Source organism: Corticium candelabrum, chromosome 14 (assembly GCF_963422355.1).
Source record: "Corticium candelabrum chromosome 14, ooCorCand1.1, whole genome shotgun sequence".
Taxonomy (NCBI): Eukaryota; Metazoa; Porifera; class Homoscleromorpha; order Homosclerophorida; family Plakinidae; genus Corticium; species Corticium candelabrum.
This window is the reverse complement of record NC_085098.1, coordinates 6486720-6509764: the sequence shown is the minus strand read 5'-3', so window position 1 is coordinate 6509764 and position 23045 is coordinate 6486720. Positions and strand designations below refer to the sequence as shown.

The 23045-nt window shown below is 40.1% G+C and overlaps 3 protein-coding genes across 5 annotated transcripts in view; all 3 read right to left on the bottom strand.

Moving 5' to 3' along the window:
- Positions 1 to 2475, bottom strand: part of LOC134189384 (uncharacterized) — a 7510-nt gene extending 5035 nt beyond the window's left edge. The window contains exons 1-2 of the mRNA XM_062657625.1: positions 2325 to 2475; positions 630 to 945 (exon numbers count right to left, since the gene is read on the bottom strand). Coding sequence (XP_062513609.1) covers positions 630 to 945; positions 2325 to 2447 — 439 coding nt within the window. The 5' untranslated portion in view covers positions 2448 to 2475. The remainder of the gene's footprint in view (positions 1 to 629; positions 946 to 2324) is intronic.
- Positions 2476 to 3075: 600 nt separating this feature from the next.
- On the bottom strand, positions 3076 to 14194 carry LOC134189356 (probable E3 ubiquitin-protein ligase HERC4). Of its 2 annotated transcripts, none has more exons than XM_062657591.1 (31): positions 14091 to 14194; positions 13799 to 13863; positions 13307 to 13552; positions 12576 to 12735; positions 12431 to 12507; positions 12101 to 12290; positions 12016 to 12047; positions 11247 to 11338; positions 11108 to 11191; positions 10579 to 10833; positions 10377 to 10492; positions 10261 to 10317; positions 10093 to 10201; positions 9701 to 9899; positions 9597 to 9646; positions 9464 to 9538; positions 9345 to 9404; positions 9174 to 9281; positions 7670 to 7768; positions 7436 to 7609; positions 7334 to 7381; positions 7069 to 7164; positions 6891 to 7009; positions 6511 to 6558; positions 6387 to 6453; positions 6243 to 6325; positions 5871 to 5979; positions 4862 to 4936; positions 4698 to 4800; positions 4313 to 4365; positions 3076 to 3370 (listed from the first exon to the last, which is right to left on the bottom strand). In XM_062657591.1, exons 1-31 carry the CDS (start codon positions 14177 to 14179, stop codon positions 3209 to 3211), a joined length of 3300 nt encoding a protein of 1099 aa, XP_062513575.1. In that variant the 5' UTR covers positions 14180 to 14194; the 3' UTR covers positions 3076 to 3208. The 2 variants fall into 2 exon arrangements, with proteins under 2 accessions (XP_062513575.1, XP_062513576.1); XM_062657592.1 differs by having other exon boundaries at positions 14077 to 14097.
- LOC134189357 (SH3 domain-containing protein 19-like) lies at positions 14165 to 22461 on the bottom strand. 2 transcript variants are annotated; one of them, XM_062657593.1, is made up of 33 exons: positions 22407 to 22461; positions 22188 to 22268; positions 21486 to 21516; positions 21316 to 21418; positions 20114 to 20156; positions 19827 to 19879; positions 19454 to 19762; positions 19374 to 19395; positions 19151 to 19209; positions 19047 to 19089; positions 18840 to 18901; positions 18740 to 18782; positions 18634 to 18680; positions 18523 to 18574; positions 18404 to 18459; positions 18302 to 18341; positions 17920 to 17969; positions 17814 to 17862; positions 17637 to 17756; positions 17435 to 17514; positions 16729 to 16766; positions 16625 to 16662; positions 16539 to 16572; positions 16344 to 16377; positions 16225 to 16284; positions 16089 to 16157; positions 15678 to 15800; positions 15568 to 15616; positions 15374 to 15504; positions 14976 to 15210; positions 14817 to 14878; positions 14601 to 14744; positions 14165 to 14439 (listed from the first exon to the last, which is right to left on the bottom strand). In XM_062657593.1, the coding sequence occupies exons 1-33, from the start codon at positions 22432 to 22434 to the stop codon at positions 14239 to 14241; spliced, it is 2589 nt and encodes an 862-aa protein (XP_062513577.1). In that variant the 5' UTR covers positions 22435 to 22461; the 3' UTR covers positions 14165 to 14238. The 2 variants fall into 2 exon arrangements, with proteins under 2 accessions (XP_062513577.1, XP_062513578.1); XM_062657594.1 differs by having other exon boundaries at positions 21316 to 21415.
- Positions 22462 to 23045: the final 584 nt, after the last annotated feature.

The following is a 23045-nucleotide window of genomic DNA, read 5'->3' as shown; positions in this document are numbered from 1 at the left end:
AGCACGCGCACATAACTACACAACTGTAACCTATAAATCGCAAAAACGAAAGTATCCTAAACATAACAAGAACTACTGAAACGTCTGATAGTCATAACTATTATCTAATAAACATAGTGCTGAATATCTACAAAGAAAAAATCATCTATTCTACCTACATGCATCTACTAATCTTCTTTAATATAACTCTAGCATTACATCTCTGTATAATTTTAGAAATCTGCCTATGCCATCTCATCCTAAAGTCGGCTTCAGTACTTCTGCCCTCTGAATCTTTTGATTTCTTTGAGACTGAGTTCAGAAAGGCATCAGCCTCCTGACCCTAGAACCCAAAGTGTTCAAAGACCTGTGGAACCAAGTTAGGTGTTATGCCATTCTGAACTGACAGAGCCTGTATTTGGATTTCTTTCTCATCTCAAGTCTCTCAGCAGCATAGCCTGCCTCTTCAGACGCTCTGTTTATAATATCCTTGCCCCAAGGGTGAGCCATGCTTACGTCCAACTCTGTGCTTACTAGTAATTCATTGTACATCAAAATATCGGGGCAGACAGACAGACAGACAGACACAGACAGACAGACAGACAGACACAAGCAACAACAAATTCTTTTACGGAAACAATCCAACTAACCATCCACAATAACGTCAAGACTTTCCTTAACAAATCCTAACGATGTAATATCAAACAGTAAGTACTGCAGATATCCTCCCGGTCCAGAATGTGTGTGTATGCCGCTGATAACAACATTCTCCGCCGTGTACACAGAACCATAGATGTCCTTCAGTTTCTTCAAAACCTCCAGTTTAATGCTTTGCGACCCCATACAAGCATCAATGCTGACAAACACAAATCTCGTCTTGTTCTCGGCGTCCGCGACGACAAACGCTCGACTAAAGAGACGGAAATGAATGCCATTTGTGAGCTGCTCCAACATAGCGTAACCCATCTGCAGCAAACAAGACATTTGGCAAGTTAACAATTCACACGAGGAGCTAAACATGTAGTTACAATGACTAGACATGTAGTTACAATGCAGGGTTCTGCCCATGGTGGTCGGAGGTGGTCGGGGCCGACCATTACTCAGGCAAACACTAACCATCACTCCACATGTTTCGACCACCACTATATATTTTAGCTAGTGGTTTACTAGCTCCAAGACATCTAGTCTTGCCAAAGTATAAACACGAGACTGGGCAACATAGTTCCCAAACTGTTGACAGAAGTTGAAGGTTTCTTAGTCTGCTCTTCCAGATCATAGACCATCCACAGCGCGATACATTCTGTTCGGCTCTTTCTTGTTCAAAATACACCACGCCCTTAATGTAGGAGATACCCGACCACCACTCCAAAAATCTTGGGCAGAACACTGACAATGACTAGACATGTAGTTACAATGACTAGATATGTAGTTACAGTGACTACATGTAGTTACAATGACCAGACATGTAGTTACAATGACTAGATATGTACAGACATGGGCATAATTATGGAGCCACCCTCATATCAGCTGAAGCATGAAAATCAACTAGTGCAGATTTATGAATATACCTGCTGACCCACTGATTCTACATCAAATCATGCTGTTTGCGTATTTATATGGTTCTGATTGGACGCTTTGACAACCCGAAGCAACAACGATTAGAGAATGACCAGACTAACCACCGCCACCATATTACTATGTCCAAACCGTTCATGTTGTGATATCACAAGAGCAGACTCACAATATGCCGGTAAACTGAAAACGTATAGTCTCCTCTGACATAAACAAAGTCATTTTATTGTTTAGAATCTTTTTGTAAAACGATTTTTATTGCTAACTTTCAAAATGATTGAACTGACAGCAAGAAGCAATCATGTAGGTCACACATGATCACCTCCAATCTCAGACATGTGGATGGCACAATCAGAGCCATTACCTCACCATTATGACTTGTTTTGATTTACTAAAAAGTGCAGCTGTTGCTGTAGATGCATGTACTTGCAGCGTCCGAGAAAGTCCAATAATTTTTTAATCTAAGTCATATGCTCAGGGTGGCTCGATAATTATGCCCATGTCTGTAGTTACAATGACCAGACATGTAGTTACAATGACTAGATATGTAGTTACAATGACTAGATATGTAGTTACAATGACTAGATATGTAGTTACAATGACTAGATATGTAGTTACAATGACTAGATATGTAGTTACAACGACTACATGTCGTTACAATGACCAGACATGTAGTTACAATGACTAGACATGTAGTTACAATGACTACATGTAGTTACAATGACTACATGTAGTTACAATGACTAGATACGTAGTTACAATGACTTTCGCACCATGTTAACTTCGGCTGCAGGACCCGTGATGTCGTAGATACCTGCACCGATTAGGTATTTGGTTGGCGCGCTGCATGAGACGACAGGCAACAGTAGAAGAGAGAGAATAAGCTGCAACGCCATGAGGACTGAATCACGTGGCGATGACACAACGTCCCGTGACCAGTCGTCACCGCCACGTGACTAAACCGGTTAACACATCCGGATTTAATTAATTAACATTTTTACAAAACAGGAAGTGATGTCAGATAATGTTTTAATTTAATTATTTGCGTTTAACAATTAGTCGTACAGAGAGGTTTAATAAATAAAATTTAATTAGAAATAGGGATGTCCTGTTTACAATCTGAATGACCGGTTAATTAATTAATTAATTAATTAATTGATTAACCAGTGTGCAGTTAATTAATTAACCGGGCTAACAATAAACATTTTTACGTCACAGTAAGTGACGTCACATGCCGTTTTATCTTGTTACCTGTGGGTTCAGTAAACCGGTCACGTGCACGACGGACGTCTGCATAACACGTGACCAAATAAATACAAAACTTATTTGTTTACTTAATTTCTGTTGGCTTTTTCTACCATTTCTACGTCTATTCCTTTTTCAAAAAAGGTAACTGTCATTGCGTGCAAGCACAAAACGTTGTAGTGGCAATGAGAATTATTACCAGACGTGAATGTCTGCGCATGCCCAATGTCTGCGCATGCCCAATGTATGCAGATTTGAAGACACCCCAAACCCCTGAATTTCAATGCATCAAACTCAAATATACTCTACAATTATTCAAATACTATTGTGAGCGTAAATGCAGTCAACACAAATGGAGAGAATACAAACACAATTTACAGGTTGATAGCGAGCTCTACCGTTGTCATAAAAACTATACTAAACCAAAACCTTCCGTCTGTGTTATGGCCATAATAAGTTTGTCGCGTAGTACAGTCTTGCTCCCATACTCGGGAAGATCCAAAACATTGAAGCACGTGTGTGCAACAGGCAGACGATCGCCTTGAACGCCAGTATCACATCTCTGAATATAAACCTAAAACGAAAAAGTATGACAAACTACTGTCAACCCAAACGCTCGAGTAAGCCCCCGCCGACTGAGATTCTATAGAAACATAGAATTCTATGTGGCTGCTGGTAAAAGAGAAAGACAGTGTGTAGCTAATTTAATGATTTGCTGTTGCTCGTCAATGACACAGAAACTACAGTAGCACAGTTTGAATCACAACTTGTTCTAACTACTGTTACTAAGAAATTTCAGTGGCGATTTTATTTTCGGTAATTTCGGTATGGCCTATGAAGTACAGTAAGATGTCAGTTATCCGAACACTTTGGGACCCGACCCTGTCCATGTAACTCTGAATATGTCTGATATAATAACTGACGTTAACTCTCCCGGTGCATAAACAAGTGTACCTGGGTCTCCGAGGCTGCTCATGCGAATCCATGTATACTAAACAACACTAGCACAAACACTCAAACTTGACTGCACTCTATAAGGTAATAATGAAAAGTAGTTTACCATATAATGGTACTAACTTGACATTCACCTTGTTCCACATGTGTGTAGCGCATATTTCTAGAGGGCATCCAAGGCACTCCACGTTCGGTTAACTGATGCTGTCAGATAACTGGTGTTTGGATAACTGACATCCTACTGTACCTAAATCAAACTCTACCTAATTTTGTGAAGTTGTCAAACCTCTAGAAGCCTACAGCAACATCCATGAACAAGGTAAATTATTATCTAACTACATAGTGCATGCACACCTACTATTGTGTTACACAACCGCGTAAATATAGTTTGAGTGTACTGTGTATCCTGCTAGGGGCCTCAAGCTTCCAACGAGTTTCACCAAAAATAGATCGCAAAATGGGAATTTTCAGGAGGCACTGAAATTTTTAGCCACCAAAAATTTCTTGGTTTACAATACAAATTGCCAATATCACCAATAATGCACAACAGCAATCAACATACCTTCATACTTTTCAATCCAGTTATTGGAATCCGATCAGATCCAGTTAGAAAAACTAGACAAACATCGATACCATTTTGTCAGGGTTATGTTCTTGATTAGGTAATACAACGTTTATAATCTACTAAAGTTTAATAAAACAACAAAAACCATTACAAACAACAAACTAACTAATTAAATAATTTTAATTAATTTACTTAAATAATTAATTAAATTTAATTATTCAATTTTTACATTTTAGAAACCAATTGTATTACTACAACCACAGCACACAACTCATTGAGAACTGTGGTATACAACAATATCATGCCAAGACATCATTCTCAATGTAACAGCAGCTGACATACCAAATGACTCCGACTTGCACAACACTTTCTAATTACTTACTTAAAAACTTTTTTCTCAGACTTTCTCCAAGTTCGTGTACGACTTCCCAGAATGCCTCAATAGTAAAGTGATGTCTGTGGAACCCGTTTCCGTATTCTGTAATCTAAAATTGCTCATACTTCATATCCCTTGTAGTGGTGGAGACGGAGAATTACGCAAAATACCTCTTCCAACTCTTTCAAATTAAACATCAGATAACCACTCACTATCGCTTGTAATTCTTTTGGATGCAAGAGTTCCTGCAAAATATAAATCACATTATATCTGGCACACAATAGTAGTCGTGTATTCTGTGATTGTTAGTGCTTCATAGGTTAGTAGCTCACACAAAATGCCATACACCACTATTTTGTACATGAGCACGTGCGTGCACGTGCGCACACACACACACACACACACACACACACAAACAAAGAAAACAATTGTTTATTTTGTAAATCATTAATTCTGTAAACAACAGAGTGCCCATAAATGTTACACACATTAAGACAATTAAAGAAACAAAAATTAAGGAATGCAATTAATACATATTAAAAGTTCAATTTAATAATAGCCTTTCCATAGTCGTCTTGCTTATAAAACAATACACAACTCAATGCCTTAATGCTTTACATGACCTAGAGCGTGTTCACACCAGGCCTAATCATGATTAGTTTGGCATTATAGTATAATTTACAACCACATTAGTGGCGTTAGTGGTTGCTCGTGACTTTGGCATGTGAGGTGATATACAAAAAGAGCATGTTTCTGATGCGGTGTTGTATGTTTAGACGTACAAACGCAGCAACAACATGGCGACGTATACTGAAGCGCATGAAGATGTATACTACGTACGTGCCTGTACACGTGACTACTTCCTGCCCTCCCTGAAGGAGTTGCCGGAGAAAGCAAACTAAATGTTTCCTTCTTCAAAACCTAAAGCAATGGATTCGTCAAGACAATTCACACAAATTCTTGCCAGATATGACTGATGAAAACTGTCAAGGCTAAGTACACTCACGTGCCCATGTGACTTACTAATCATAGTTAGCGGAGTAATGTTGGCCTAATCATAGTTAGTCCAGATGTCGGTGTGAACACGCTCCTAGAGTAATGGATAAAGTAAGGTTAACATACAGTAGTTAGTAATAGAAATGTTTAGGTCGTATTGTATTTCGTTGCTTCATATCATACCAGTACTTTCCCACTGCAAACATGTCTGAATCCGTCCGCAAAAGCACCAAACTGCCTGGTAACACACTTGTTCAGCACGTAGTCCACATAAGCATCAACATAGTCTTGTCTAAGAAAACACATCATGTTACATTAAAAATCTCTCAAAGACAAGGAAGGACATGCTTTAGGTTCTTTGGGCAAACCAAGATGCAAGAAATGTGGTCAGTCGTATTGGTAATACATTTTGTCATGAACTATAGCAAGCATTCACAGGGTGGTCTAAGTAGAGTCTGTAATACAGTGAGAATACATAACCATGTAGTCAGCTCTATGTTAGTGTACAAAGTGTAACAAACTCAGTACATTCTTAAAGCAACTTTACACTACAACCTGTTTGATTTCGTCACTGCTATCCTCGCTCCACCAGGCACAAGATCAAACGTCTGAAGCTCTCCAAAAGATCGTCTGTCAATCTGGAGATTAGAAACAAACGTAAAGGAAATACCCATGAAAATGGAAGAATACTCAACGAACTTGAAAACAAATATTAAAGGTATCCTCAAAGTCATCTTCTTGATAGTCTAACATTCCTTGTAAACTTCTGAAAGTGATGACAAATGTACAGTACAGTGGTATTCTACTTGAACGTTTAGTGCACCTTCCGAGAGATGGATCTATTTCTGCCAAATCCTCAAGTCTAGGAGTTCTAGTAAAGCACAGTGACCCATTGTGAAGTAAAGACAAATATTTGCAGACAAGACACATTCAAGTAAATTCATGCACCTAAATGTATTTGTGATGTGTGAGTGTGTTATGCAAACACTGTACTATAGTGAGTAAGAATTAGATACATCACAACTTTGCAAAACAGTAGTCTTCTCATCTCTACTTTTCAGCAAGTTTCAACCAAGTGATGTGTGTGCGTGTGTGCATGCATGTGTGTGTGTGTGTGTGTGTGTGTGTGTGTGTGTGTGTGTGTGTGTGTGTGTGTGTGTGTGTGTGTGTCAAGTGTGTGCGCGTGTGTGTGTGCCTGCCTACCTGTCCAGAAGTTTCTTGTACACGGCAAGCGGAAAGTTTGTGTGTAGCAAAACAGAGTTATAGATAGCCAGCCCACAAATTATACCAACAAGACGAAACAGTTGCAACTCTTCCATAGACTGTTCAACAGCACATCACAAATAACAAATACATCAAACCAGTTTCATTTCATACGTACATTCTCAAGAAACCAAGTCAGTTGACTTTCTTCAAACACAGTAAACATGCCAAAATCAGGATTTAAGAGAGACTGCATCAACAAGAGGAAAAACTCCTAGAAGACATGAAAAATGATATAGAAAGAAACTATAAGACTTAATCAACGATTTGCTACACTAGCTACAGCAGACCACTAAATAAAAAAGACCGAAAATCACTAAATTAGAAAATGTTGCTATACACCTCTGACAACACAAGCAACACAAACAACGTCACTTCATTACCTTTTTGACTCCCCCAGCATCGTGACCTTCTTCTCCAACAAAAGTAACCTATTGCAACATCACTAAATCGAGACAAACAAACTACAACAACAAAATGCCCACCAGCAATGGTTTCTTGAACAACATGATGTTCTCGGAGCAATAGTAAACTACCGTGTCCAGTGTATCTTGCAAAAGATTCTCCCGACGAACTCGCATAAAAAGATAAGCACTCTGTGGCACGTTGTTTAGAAACAAGCTTTGCAGGTTCTGTATATGAGCTTGATGCACCGCAGACTGATCAGACATACGTTTAAACTCTGTCAATCTAGAAAGACCCGAATTCAATGGACTCACTTGCATTTGAATGTGTGCATCAGCCTTTAGCAACTGTGCCTTTGTGCACATATCGTAGACAAATGAAAAACGACAAAACGAAAGTTGACTGAAGTCTTTCTATAAACAGACAAATAAATAACAAACAGATAAATCAAAAGAAAATCCCTTCCTGGATATGCTTACTCTTGTCTTAACCATCAGTTTCATACATGTGCACATACACTGATCGAGTGATATTGTATGTACTATTGTATTATTGTGATTTACAAAGCCCATATTCATTCACTCGTCTATCATTTAAACTATTCACAAATAATGCTCAGCTGGCTCTCTAATTTATTATATTGTCAATAGCAAATGTTGCATGAAAAAGTCGTTCTACTTACAAACATAATCTTAGTCACTCAATTAATAACAATGTAGTTGACCGACTGACTACCATACTTGTTATTACATCACACATAAGCTCTTGCATCTGTTGCATTTAGAAAGTAACCAAATGAATTGTGTAATACATAAATCTAATGGCATTGAAAGAAACATAATATGTTAGATATTCAAGCTATAAAGTAGTTAAAAACAAAGTCTTTCAAGCCAATGTGTCTCATTCAAAATTGTTTGAAGCCATTCAATAAACAGACAATCAAATTAGGCTCGACCCAGGGCACGTCTCCACTAGGGCTTAAACACGTTTACAACCTGTTTAAGTCTAAACATGTTTAAGAATAATCGTGTCTCCACTAGCGTTAAACCTGTTTAACTGTAAACCTAAACAGATTTTGCTAAACATGTTTCAGAGGTAGTTTAACGAAGGTGGCTTAGGTTTAACAGTCACATGATAGAAAAGCGCGTTCCACGACGATGGATGTTAGTTCTTTCGCACTGTTCTTTCTCTTTCCTTGGAGACAATTGGAAGAAGACAGAACTAGGCAATGTCAGAGAGTGAGTAGACTGACGCAGAGTGTCAGGAGAGAGCAATTTCAGCGAAGACAGAGACTCGTGTCTCTGATTGTTCTTCAGACAACCAGAAGACAATCTCCGACTGTCTGGTGCACAAGAAACAAATTCGCGTAGTATAACAAAGTCCCAGATAATTCTTATAATAGCCCAGAATAAATGGACAAGTGGAGACGCTGTCTACTAAACATGTTTAAAGAGCAACAAGTGGAGACAGCCCAGTCTCTCTCCGCCCTCGTCATTCCCTGGATTGTCAATGACAAGGGCGGACAATCCAGGGAATGACCAGGGTGGAGAGAGACCGGGTCAAGTCTACAATCAAATAGGTTTGGCTATTAGTTAAAAAAGTTACCTCATCAAGAATAGCAACTATGACGAGTGTGTGTGTGTGTGTGTGTGTGTGTGTGTGTGTGTGTGTGTGTGTGTGTGTGTGTGTGTGTGTGGTGTAATGTAAACACAAGTAACCTATTGAACTGATATCACGTTAACGAGCACACATAAATTAACATTACCACACATCAAATCACAAGCACTCATTGGTACTGTAACACTACAGATAGCAGACCTTCAGAAAATGTACATAGTCTCTGTTTAAGTCAAACGTTTGTGCCTCATTCAACTGCTTCACATAAAACAATTTGTGTGATATCAAACCAGTCGACTGCTCATTAATCTACAACCAACCAACATGAACGAACAGGAGAAGACGCCACGCACTGGCAGCAAACAAACCAACCTGACTGCAGAAACTGAGAACACTAAGACAACTAACCAAAACTTCGTAGTGTTCACATTTCTATACATACCAATTACGATCACAAACAACATCCCAGCAAACAGATAGACCGACGAAACCTTAAGATTCTCGTGTGTTAACGCTGCCTGTTGAGAAACTAAATCAACAATAAAACTGACACAGCAGTGAAAAACCTACATAAAGAATGTGACCAATTTATGGAACTCTGTGACAGTCAACAGACCCTATTACCAAAACAACACGTTCAAAAAATGTCGGCCTTAGTCTCTGATACCATTCACCTGTCGACACCATACTTAGTGTAATTGTCTAAACATGTGATTATGTGACTTCACTGATAAGTTGCTTGTGTGTTTCGTTGAGAGAGATGATTGCAGATGCAAATTGTCCGATAAGCCTGCAGTGAATTAGTGGCCGAATAAAGAGCTCACATTCGGGTACAATGACGAACACTCGAAAGCATTCAGGACACGCCATGATTGACAATTGATGAGACGTAAGATTATGGACGAGAATAGTGAAGACATGTTCAACCTAAAACGATATCAAACAATGCATTAGTCAAGACTGACAGCACATACACGTGCGCGCACACACACACACACACACACACGTGCACACACACATGCATGCACACACACACACACACACACACACACACACACACACACACACACACAAAACAGAGACTTCCAAATAACTGTTACAGACTGACATGTATTCTTACTGTTTGCTTGACTTCTGTCAATTGGATTGAGTCTAATAGTTTAAATAGCTGTCGAACTGAAGACATATCGACTTTCAGTAACGCACCATCCATCTCAGAGTTCTCATCACTAGTCACAGCAAACATATAACACAATCGACAAACAAGCAAGCAACACAACAAACAAACCCTAGTACAAATGATCCATTAATGAGTGATGCATTTGTTAATACAATTTCCAACTTCCTACAAAATAATTAATTAAGTCAATATAAACAGTGCAAACAACTAAATGTGTTTCAGACCTCAGCAGTTCGACAAAGTTTTTACTATGCATTGCATTACGAATCAACGTTTCGAGACTTTCTTGTGATAGAAATGACGGAGTTACGTTCACATTCCATTGCCGAAAGTCCAACCGCTATAAAACAGTAGCAGTTTAATGTACAATGTCTTTAGTCGGCATTTTGGCACTCAAGTCTAAATACCAAAGTGTGACAACCGTACCAAGCAATGTAATGATACAACACACGCGAATGACTGATCTCCTCCAGCACAGATTCTTTGTACCACAGTGGCCCTCGATGTCCATTCGGCGTCAGTTACTGCACATGGTGAGCTGCACGATTTCGTACTCTTTAGACCAAGCTGCCCACTACCACCTAAACCCCATGAATACAAACGTCCACTTTGAACGAGAGCTAGCATATGTTGACGACCACAAGCAATCTGGATTACTTCAGACCCCATCAGCTCAGCCACCTTCAATCACAAAAAAGGACGAATTATATTTGTTCAGTCCAAGGTCCAAATGCCTTATATGACTTAGTGTCCTGTCTGTCCGACTGTCTATCTTTTTCCTCTTTTCATTTGTCTGCCACTCGTTCAGTTTGTCTATCTATTTTTCTATCTGCCATGTCAAGTACTATATTCATTCGACAATAGGTTATGTTCACGTCACAGTGTCTCATGCATTTAACCATCCTTCCTCTTCAAATATCTCAAAACAATTACGCACATAGGAACGAACGCATACCTGTTTTGGTCGTAGCTCTTGTGTTTGCATGTTATGACCCAGCTGACCATTTCCACTAGAACCAAATGTAAACACGGCTCCCGACTAGACAAACAATTGAAACTTTACTGTTCACGAAAAATGTTCGGCTACAACGCACCTTTGTTAGCGCAGCTGAGTGATCTTCACCACAAGCAACGTAGCATATGTGTTGTCGTGGCAATGATGTCACCAAAGTCGGCAATGAGCGACCTACAATTGACATTAGAAAATAACTACACATTGACATAAGCCAAGTTTTTAAACAAACGTGATGTAAGCATATAAATCTGATGATAAAATTGAGAATACTCCGACACACTAAACTTATCCCATACATTCTCTTGAGTCCGTGTATCTACTAGCACTGCAGTTTTGTTGTTTGTTTGTTTGTTTGTTTGTTCACTACTGTGTCATAAAAACAAATGCTCTACTAATCAAGTGATGTTTCATTCACACAGTCAGTGATAGCAATTTATTGTCAGTCTTAACTCATTATTTTGACTGTCAAAGTCAAACACTGCAAACCACTTAGTCCAACATGTTAATGTCATTTCAGTTGTTGGCAACAAGCAAAACAACCAATCTGTGAGTCACTCCATTTGTTCATTCGAGTCAGGTACGTTTGACCCTCCAATTTAGCACAGCTAGTTGGTAAGACATTACATCCAGCTTATGCTGAATGCAATCGACACAAGATGTGTGTACAGCATTCAGCATAGGCTGAATGTTGTACATAGTTTAGTCTACACAAACAGACGGGCAAACAAAGAGCAGAAAGACAGAAGGACAGAGAGAACGAGACGGAAGACAAAAGGCACTAAACAGACAAGACAAGTAAAAAACCCAAAATGCACACTCTATAGCAACTACACAATAAATATTCTTACTAAACTTGTCACCCACTCCCAGTTGCCCAAACCTAGAAAAACAGACATTGACAAAAAGACAAAACTGTCTCGAAATTGAACACACTCATTCTTTCCCCAACTGTACAAATGACCGCTAACAGTCAATGCTAGACTGTGATATCCACCGGCTGCTACTTGAATGAGAGGCACACCAAAAGGAAATTTCAGACGTTCGGGTTTTAGAATGTTAGAGCGACTATGAGGCAATCCCACTTGCCAGTGACTGTTTGATCCCCAACCATAAACTTGACAATCTACACACGTAAACACATTATACCCAAGAGCATATCCGTAATTTATTAATTTTATTATATACAATAATCCAATTTATTATGTATTGAGATAATCCTCAAATTTCTGTTTTCAGACAATGACAATACAATTCGATACCAACCTGCAGTTAAAACTAACGTATGTAAATCTCCACAACTGACTTGAACAACAGAATATGAGCATAAACCTTTGACAAGTCTGATAAAACAACATATTCCATTAATCCATTTTCCAAAGAAAACCATAACAGTTTTGTGATATTAAACCTTGGCACACTGGAGCAGTTGTCAACTGTGGCTATTCCTAACTGAGCATCACTGTTCGATCCCCACGTGAACGCTTCTCCTGATGATGACAAGGCAACTGTGTGTACACACCCACATGATACCTGTGTGATCGACTTTGTTTCCAATGCTCCGACCCTCTCTGTGACCAAAGCAAATCATAACACACACAGAAGTATACAACCAAATAGTAACATAAATAAATGAATAATTCCAAACCATTAAAGAGTACTACCCAAGTCCAGTAAGCAACAATATATACACATTGACATGCATTCTTTCTGGTCTCTCTTAGAGTGTTAATTTGTCTGTCAAGTCTGTCACTTCAACTTGCACCCAATCATCTTAAGATGTGTGTGTGTGTGTGTGTGTGTGTGTGTGTGTGTGTGTGTGTGTGTGTGTGTGTGTGTGTGTGTGTGTGTGTGTGTGTGTGTGTGTGTGCATATGTATTTGTTTGTTTCAACTGTGTGTGTGTGTGTGTGTGTGTGGTGTGTGTGTGTGTGTGTGTGTGTGTGTGTGTGTGTGGTGTGTGTGTGTGTGTGTGGTGTGTGCGTGTCACTGTGTGTGTGTGTGTGTGTGTGTGTGTGTGTGTGTGTGTGTGTGTGTGTGTGTGTGTGTGTGTGTGTGTGTGTGTTACCAAGTAGGAGACTTGCTTAGAACGACATACAACATCAAAAATAAACGTAAAAAATAAATAAATCAATATTCCATACCAAATCTCTTCCTTCCTGTAGTCAGTCCCAGCTGCCCGTGATCATTGCTACCACATGAGTACAACTCTCCCTCTTCCGTCGCAATCACAGTGTGCTCCCAACCACACCCGACTGAAATCACACAATTGAGGTAATTCCTGGAGTCTTCGACCGGCGCCTTCACTCTCAATGGTGTGCTAACGTAAGCATCGTCTATGCCACCTTGACCCAGTTGTCCTGAGCTGCAACGGCCCCACGAGTACATAGCTACACACAAACTGTTACTGGCCAATGAGAATGGGCAAAAACAATTCAAGATTTTTTTCGTAGAACGTTGAAAAAACGTACTTACAGTGTAGCTGTAAGTTGGTCGTCTCAATAGTAATTTACCGAGATATCGAGGATGTACGTACGTAAGAAGCGAAGTCTAGCATCGTTGAGATAATAGTGTCTTACTTTCTATCGTCAATTTTTGTCTCAAGAAAACTATGGTTGTAGTACTAATTGACTTACCAGAAATTCTGCCTTCGACGAGCGTTTTCAATTTATGTGCTTGATGTAGTACTTTCAGGTTGGCTCTAGGAAGAAAATATACGGGACCTGATGTAACACTAGCCTCGGACTCCAAACATATATAGCGCGTCGACGTGGGAGGCGTGTGCATATGTATTTGTTTGTTTCAACTTTATTTTGTTTGTGTGTGTGTGTGTGTGTGTGTGTGTGTGTGTGTGTGTGTGTGTGTGAGTGTGTTTGTGTGTGAGTGAGTGTGCTTGTGTTTGTGTGTGTCCTACCATTGATGACATACATTTCTATCAAGCCACTTGTCCTCCACTTTGGGAACCTACTTCTGTACCACAGAAAGCACGTTTTTATCAAATCTATTTGTGTCTTCATCTATTCTGTAAATGGTGAGTGTTAATGTGCAATATTAGCCAACACGACTTATAACCATATTAGTCAAGTTCCTTCACAACTCGAACAAACGCTACTGGAAACATGCCTGTCCTACCATCCAGTTGACCGTTCAGCCACTCCTCATTCACACGATCGGTTATCGCAATAACATCATCAGTCTTAAAGGAGAGCTCGCCGTCTTGCCCATCAAAATCAAACGTTGCAACACAATGTGGCCCAGCAGTGACATCAGCAACGCTCTGTAATAAACAAAGCCACCTCTTACAGATAGTAACACACTAATAGTACAGGCACACAAAGTAGAGATAATGCATAAAGTAATTAGATCCAACAGTACACCGAAACAACACGAAACTTGGTTTTTACATACTAAACCTTTCATATGCTATAAGAGATTAACCTCTATTGCTGATGACGTCTCTGGCTCTGTCGCTACTAATTCTTCAAGTAAAAAAGGAGCCGGACATCGTCCAACTTTTCCATTCAGTTCACATTCTATCCAAGTCTTATCAATGTGCCTAAATACTTTTACTCGATCACCAGCCTGAAATTGGAGTATAACACAGATTAGGCAGATTTAACTTTACAACACGTGCAGCTACATAATGCAATCTACCTTGACAGTCAGTTCTTCATCTCCTTGACCTTCAAAGTCGTACTGGACAATTGCATATGAAACTAAATGTACAAACCACATTGTGAAATCCCCGAAAGTTAACAAATTGGCTTTCAGCAACATTCAAATTGCATGCCACAACTATGGAATTTCACTTACACTTAGGAATGTCAATGACTATTTCTACAAATGATGATGGAAATATGCCCTCCTGCAAGTCAATTCTACCTCTTAGCCAATCAGAATCAACTTTTTCAATAAGACTGATTGTATTCCCTGCTTTGAAACTTAGTTCATTTGGGTTTTCTCCATCAAAGTCAAAAAGCGCAACACCGTGTGGATCGGTACGAGCTGCTGCCACAAGACGTGCTACCAATGGATCATCAAGTGGTACCTACAATAGAAATAAAACAAATGTTAAAACCTCAATAGTGCAGTACAATAGAAACAATGAAGTACACGAGACAAACAAACAAACAACAAACAGACAAACAAAATAACTGAATGCCTTTAAAAGTTAAAATAAAGTGAATGTATAATTGAATCAGTCCACTCACCAATATTTCTACACAGTTCTCTGGAAAAATTCCTACAGCGTCTGCTATGCTTCCTTTCAGCCATTCGTCATTCACTCTCTCCAACAGACGAATCTCATCTCCAGCCCTGATAGTAAGCTCATCTTCAGTTTCTATACACACAACATAACTAACTAATACAATTTAAAACATCCAACCGACATCACTTATCACACCTCCATCAAAGTCAAACATAGCAACTGCACATGGATACAAAGGAAGATTCTAATGAACAAACGTGCCATTAGTTTCAATTCAACAACCAACTTTGTACTAATCACATTACCCATCCTGGTAAATTTTTTACAATTTTGATAAATTTCTGTGGAAACATCCCTTCATTTTCTCCCACTCTGCCCATCAACCAATTTTCATCAACTCGATTCAAAAGAATAACGACATCATCAACCTAAAGACAATGTATACCAACTGTATATAAAGTACAATCCAGATAGTTAGACCATTCCATCAACCACTTGTCCATCTGTGATATTGCAAATTATAGAAACCCCGTGGTAGTTTAAACTTTGATAACTAATTAAATAATAAATAAATAGTAATTAGATTATTTTGTTTTCTTTGCTTCAAACTGAAGTCCATGCAAACCACAATTTCATACAACCAAACGGCCAAACTCTGCCTGCCTGCATGTGTGTTGTCCACCTATACACAACTGTCCATTTCTAAGAAAACTAACATCAAATGAAAGCTCATCTGGTCCACTTCCATTATACGGATGAATAGCAATTCCATGAGACTCGCTAACCTAAAATGCAACAAAGAGAAAACTATGAAACAATCGACAAACCCGAAGTCATAAAGACATTGCCAACCACATATTTAAAAAGGGGATGTCCTGGCCCTGGTCGTGGCGGCAACTCTGGAGAGTCTTTCTAAACAGAAGACAATAATATTATAATTAGACAAGCCATACAGACCTCATGCTCCTTACCTCTTGATCATGACTCTTCTCTTCATGATGACCACTGTACATGTATAAGAAAACACGCAAACCTTGTTAGACAAATTAAAACAAACACTGACTCACAAACGTGCAAACAAGACAGTAAGTACCACACACACACACACACACACACACACACACACACACACACACACACACACACACACACACACACAACTTTACCTTGATTTTACTTTTTCATGCAGCTTTTGCACATCTAAACATTATTAATAAACGCTAAATTTCATTTTAAACAAAAAATGACTCACGTGGTGATTGATTTGGTCGAGAGAGTTTAGGCGAGCGTCTGCACATTGCATTGATTATTCTCAAGTTGCAATTAATGTGTAAGTCATTGACACACACTACTTACTTGGATGGTGGTCCTGGTCTGCTAGGCTTGGGAGCATCCTGCAATGTTAAACTAAGTTGACTGACCACAGAAAAATTACTTTCAACAGTGGCTACCATCTACCTGTCTGTCTGTCTGTCTGTCTGTCCATCCATGGCTGTCTATCTGTCTGTCTGTCTGGCTGTCCGTCTGGCTGTCTGTCTGGCTGTCTGTCCGTCTGGCTGTCCGTCTGCCTGTCTGTCTGTCTGGCTGCCTGTCTGTCAGTCCGTCCATCCGACTGTCTGTCTGTCTCTGTCTGTCTGTCAATACATATATTTCAAACATACATATGTGTACACATAGCAGCTAAAAAATTATGCTACTATGTCTGTCTGTCTGTCTGTCTGTCTGTCTGTCTGTCTTTCGTAGTGCAGAACAATTCAAAACTTTTTGGAGGAAATGGTTCTCTTTGATTCTTCAAAGATGCAACGCAGAAGTAATCCTCAAAAAGTTGTCAAGAGTTTCAGAAACAAAGAATGACATGGACAAGCTTTTTGACTTTAATGTACAGTTCCAAGTCCACTAATGTTTTAAAGTATTTCACTGTGAAGGACTGGTTCATCATAGAAGTTTAGGATGTGTACAAGTAGAGGATCTGTAACAATAAAATAATCTGTCTATCTGTCTGTCTGTCTGTCTGTCCGTCCATCCGTCCATCTGTCTCTTTCAAACATTCATAGTATCATACCTTTGGAGGTGGTGGTCGAGTCTGACCCGGTCTCTTTGCACGTTCTGGTCTTACTGGTGCATCCTCCTGATGAGGCTCTTCTACCCATCAACAAACACTTAAACAAACAAGGCAATAGCATCCTGCCAATAACAGTGCGCTGCAAGCACTTAAAAACTAAACAATAAACAACAACACAGTACAATAACGCTGTGCACTTTACCTTCTGTTGTTACTCTTGCTTCATCCCGTTGTTCATCGACCTCCTCTTTGTGTTTTTCTCGCTTCTTTGCTACTGGTAGTGGTGGTCTAGCTTTTGGAAGTGCCGGCTTAGAACGCACATCTGAAGAAACGTATTCGTCTAATGCAACGGAGCGTATCAATGAAACAAGCCATTAACCTTGTTGAACAGCTTCGTTAGATTCGCCAGGTTTCGCCGACTGCTTGCTCTGAAGAGACCCTACAGTAAGTATAGAATATCTAGAACTCCTTAGTGTTGTGTTTACAGTTGCTGTTCGCTGTGGTGGAATAGGCCTCTTGACTTTGGTCTCAGTTTCTGGGAAAAAAATTTGTGACATTGTATTAGTTACTTGAATACTTATGCCGGATTCAATAAAAACAGACACAGAAATTATAGTTATTGACAAGTTACTGACAAACAACACAAATAGACGAACAGGTAGACAAAACACACACATACGCATGCGCACGCACATGCACACACACACACACACACACACACACACACACACACACATGAATGCATGCATGCACACACACACACACACACACACACACACACACACACACACACACACACACACACATGCACACACACACACACACACACACACACACACACACACACACACACACACACACACACACCTTGTTCTCTTGCCTCACTAACCACTGCCTTGGCACCGTCCTAGTGACAAAAATCTTTTAATTAACAACTCCAAATCTGCTCAATGTCCCAATTCACCATACAAGAGGCATCTGATCTTGCATCAGCTGACCTGCAGTCTGCATATCCTCCTCCTCCTCTACAACAACATGTCACAACATCATTTCCTTCCACTTCTACTTGTAAACTAAGCTGTGCACACCAAATGCCTTTTCGTTTCCACTGTCATCCTTACTTCCCGTGCCCTCTTGGCTCTATGCAACACAAACACACTATTGAAATGATTACCTAAGAGATCAACAGCTCGCATTGCTTTAATTGGTCGTTTAGGAGAAACACGTGGTTTGGCTTCCTTCGTCACTAAAATAGAAATAACAATTCAATCTTAATAACTAAGTATAATGCAATAAGTGAGAGACCTTCTGTCACATCGAGCTCTTGGTTGTCCGACTTGTGTTCATTCTATAACAAGTCAATGTAAGTGTAAGTGTTTACAACACTACAAAAAATTACAATTACAGTTGCTCGTCTTGGAACAACTGGACGTTCTCGAGGTACATCTGGTTTGACCGGTTTAGCAACTAGACATATGACAGCAAAATTATATTCAAGACTCTCTTATGCAAAGTAGTGTAGTCTATATAATCTATTTCTGATAACCTCCCAGCTACTATACATGCTTTCTAAATTTCAAACGGCGAGTCATTTATAATGACAGTAGACTACCTGGTTCTTTATCAGTCTTGTCATGTGTACCTTCCAAACCACTCTGTAAATAAATAATAGACAAACTCTTAAATGTTTCTGCATTTCACATTACACCGTCTTACTGCTGTTGATCGCTTTGGAGGAACAGGACGATTTGATGCTTTTGATTGAATTTCATCCACTTTGATCACACAAACACAGAAAGATTAAAGCAAGTAAATTTAAAAGCCACTAATTATTAATTATTAATATACTAATAATCCATAGGGTCGGATACAACATTTTCTGTCTATCTGTTTTAAGTTAAGCATGCCCACCTGCCTTTTACAAAATAAATATTCTCACCATGTTCGGAACTGCTTTTCACCTACAGAAACACAAACGTACAGTACAAGTTCGTAAAGCTCAAACCTTGTTTCCATTACCTCAGCAGCTGCCTTACGTTTCGGTGGAGAAGCAGGAACTGCCGGTTTTGGTCTACTAGGTCCCGTGTCTCGTCGCACTGCAGCAGGTCTACTGACAGGAGGTGCAGGTCGAGTAGCAGGAGGAGGAGGTTTGGCTGGTGGTTCAGGACTTTCTTCCTTATCTGACGTCGGTGATTTCGAAATTCTGGATGGTGCTGGAGGTCTGGAAGGTACAGATGCTGTGGCACTGTCATCGCTATCCTTGGCTGGAGCCTTTGGATGTTGTGATTTTGACTGGGTGGGCAAGGACTGATGTCTAGATGACCCATCCTGAAATCGATAACAATAGGAAATGTAGCAAATCAAAAATGAAGCAAATTATCAATTCACAAACAGAAGCTGATTCTTCTGGTTTGGCAGTTTGCGCAACATTTTCATTTTCAGTCTCTACATGCACAATAATATAAACAACTGAAAATCTCAACTAAAGCCTATATATAGAACAACAATAAATGCACAAGAAAGTGTTACACAAAACTACACAAAATGACCAGCAATAGCGTGACCTTTGCAAAATAATATTAATTAAATAATATAAAGCACTACTTTGGTCTAACATTAGCCAATGACCACAAGCACATAAACATCAGCAAGCATTAGAATCAATACTGTTATACGTACCATCAACAGGTGGTCTTGCTGGTCTTAAAGTGGGAGGTGGTGGCTAGAGAGATCAATGCATGTTATTATAGACAGGACAGTTCAGACAAGATGCATAACAAACACGCACACACACACACACACACACACACACACACACACACACACACACACAAATAGACAAATGTCAAGCCCTCCACGTCATTTGACGTCAACCCTAAAGTCACTGCAGAGATAGCTCCCTTGCCTCTAGAGAAAGGGCCTCCATGCACTATGTGGAGGCTTAGGGCCAGCGCTACAATCCACCTGGAGCTTGGCCGGAGTCATCCACTATGGCACAGCTCTGGGACTAGACACCAAGGCCCACAAGTACCCATCTGCTGCATGATGTTACTGCCAAGCCATCGGTCATGTCCACCCCAGTCAATGACCAGGTACTCATTTATACTCCTGAGTTGAAAGAAGCAATTGTGTGTAAGTTTTTTGCTTAAAGAAATTATGCTATAGCTCACCATCACTGTGACTTGAACCTGCAACCCTGCAAAGTCCCAGATGTTTTCATTCTCCAAATGCACTCTCTAACTAATTGAGCTACAGCACCACACACACACACACACACACACACACACACACACACACACACACACACACACACACACACACAACCTAAAAAAATCCTAAATGTCAGGAGCTGCCTCTCAGAGGTCACGCCCCCAGCTGTTAAGCTGGGCCCTGTGTGCTACTCAGGGAACTCTGGGCCTGCACTAGCAAACTCCTGGAGCTGAGCCAGGCACTCGCAGGAGCACCAACTTGTGAAGCCAACTGTGGTGTGAGCACCCGAAGTCTCACCAGGACCCCAGTGGCTGATGTCATGTCGCAGCCAATGGCCGCTTAGGACCCCAGTCAATGACCAGGTACTCATTTATACTCCTGAGTCTAGAGAAGCAAATGTGTGTTAGTTTCTTGCTTAAGGAAATTATGCCACAGCTCGCCATCACTGTGACTTGAACTTGCAATCCTTTAAGGTCCCGGATGTACACACTCCATAAGATGACTCTCTAACCAACTGAGCTATCATGCACACACGCACACACACACACACACACACACACACACACACATGCACGCAGCATGCACACACACACACACACACACACACACACACACACACACACACACACACACACACACACACACACACACACATTTAACATCTATGAAACCTTTTGAGGTCTTGATGGTCCAGATACAGGTCTAGATGGTGGCAAAGGAGGACGTTTCTTGCCTTCTGAAGGATGACCAGAAATAATAGTCACCTCTGGTCTACTTAGAAATTACATACAAACATTATTTATCAAAAATTCCAAACACAAATTGAAAATGTAATTTTCACCTGGACTTTGGAACCGCAGGCCTTGCAGCTGCTGTATAATAAATGGAAGACTTTCAATACATCATGGAATCAGTCAAACAAATTAACAATGAATGAATATATTCAACAAAACAAACAAGCAACTAGATAGACAGGCAGGCAGGCAGGCAGGAAATCAATGGACAAACACACAAACACACACAACAAACAAACAAACACACAAACAAACAACACACAAAACACAAACAAACAACATATACACACAAACAAACACACAAACAAACAATCAAACAAACACAAACAAACAAACACAAACACACAAACACAAACAAACAAACAAACACACACAACAAACACACACAAACACACACACACACACACACACACACACACAAACACACACACAAACACACACGCACACACACACACAAACACACACAAACACACACAAACACACACACGCACACACACACGCACACACACAAACACACGCACACACACAAACACACACACACACACACACACACACACACACACACACACACACACACACACACACACACACACACACAGAGTCATGTACACAAGATGTCAATTTCCATAACATTTCATCTATACAAAATAATTCTATTACAACAATCTGTCCTTCTACACGCACTTTCATAAGACAGATGCATGCAAACAGACAGAGATGGAAGAGTAGGCTTGATGACGCAATCGTACCAGATCTAGACGGTCGTGGAGGAGGCACACGAAGTTTATCTGGATAAGGCGGAATAACCGGTTGTGTGTCGTCTTCCTCTTCTGCACGAGAAGGCATTTCAAGGCATTTGTTAGAGCTACGAACCGCTAGCTACTCATGACGTCAAGTTGGCATGAGAAGAGGGTCTCACCACACACACCTACACTTCACAATCAACTTGTATCTTAAATAGCTCTTACCAGCAACGTCTGCGTCTTTGTCTGACATCTTCACTGCAAAGATTTGCAGGACTCCGAGTTCTTGCAGCTCTGCGCATGCTTGACGTTAACGTAACTAATTAAATAGGTGCACAGTACACGCCACTAATCAGCTAACATCCTGGCCAGTCGTTCTCAATGCGTGCGAGCGGTGTCACATGTGATGTGTGTTTGCATGTAGATGTGTGTCTACCACTGGACATTCTACCGCACCGCTTACATTGAACAGCTGCAGCAGTAGTGTGAAAAAGACCGGTAGTCTAGATGGTATTGTCAATAGAAAGTATCCAGATAGACTAACGAAATCATAGAAGTTCGTATGTCTACTGAGGCGCGAGCGAGTGAAAGAGGGGAAGCTCTAATTTACTATAAATATGAGGACTAGTTGGAATAGTTTTCATGTAATAGTCTCAATCCAAGTAGCAGTGCCAGACATTCGTAGAATGCAAGGTGTGTGCGCAGAAGATTCACAGCTATCTACTGGTCTACGTCCAGGGGGTAGGAAATTGTAAAAAAAGTGAGAGAGGCAGAGCCCGAATCCAATGTATGTACAGACTTCACCCCTCTTACATAATTGTATAAATTCTCTCACAGAGATTGGTAGTGCAACAAGATAAATTA

Bases quoted from the DNA above. Each gene is read 5' to 3' on its own strand.
- LOC134189356 (XM_062657591.1), bottom strand. From the start codon at position 14,179: ATGAAGACACAAATAGATTTGATAAAAACGTGCTTTCTGTGGTACAGA. The intron at 6,559-6,890 runs GTAGGCAGGCAC...GTGCTTTACTAG, and splicing joins TACAAGAAACTTCTGGACAG to AACTCCTAGACTTGAGGATT. The intron at 6,454-6,510 runs GTGCACTAAACG...CATCACTTTCAG, and splicing joins ATAGATCCATCTCTCGGAAG to AAGTTTACAAGGAATGTTAG.
- LOC134189357 (XM_062657593.1), bottom strand. From the start codon at position 22,434: ATGTCAGACAAAGACGCAGACGTTGCTG. The intron at 22,269-22,406 runs GTAAGAGCTATT...CTTCTCGTGCAG, and splicing joins CAAAGACGCAGACGTTGCTG to AAGAGGAAGACGACACACAA. The intron at 14,745-14,816 runs GTAGATTGCATT...CTCCAATTTCAG, and splicing joins ATGAAGAACTGACTGTCAAG to GCTGGTGATCGAGTAAAAGT.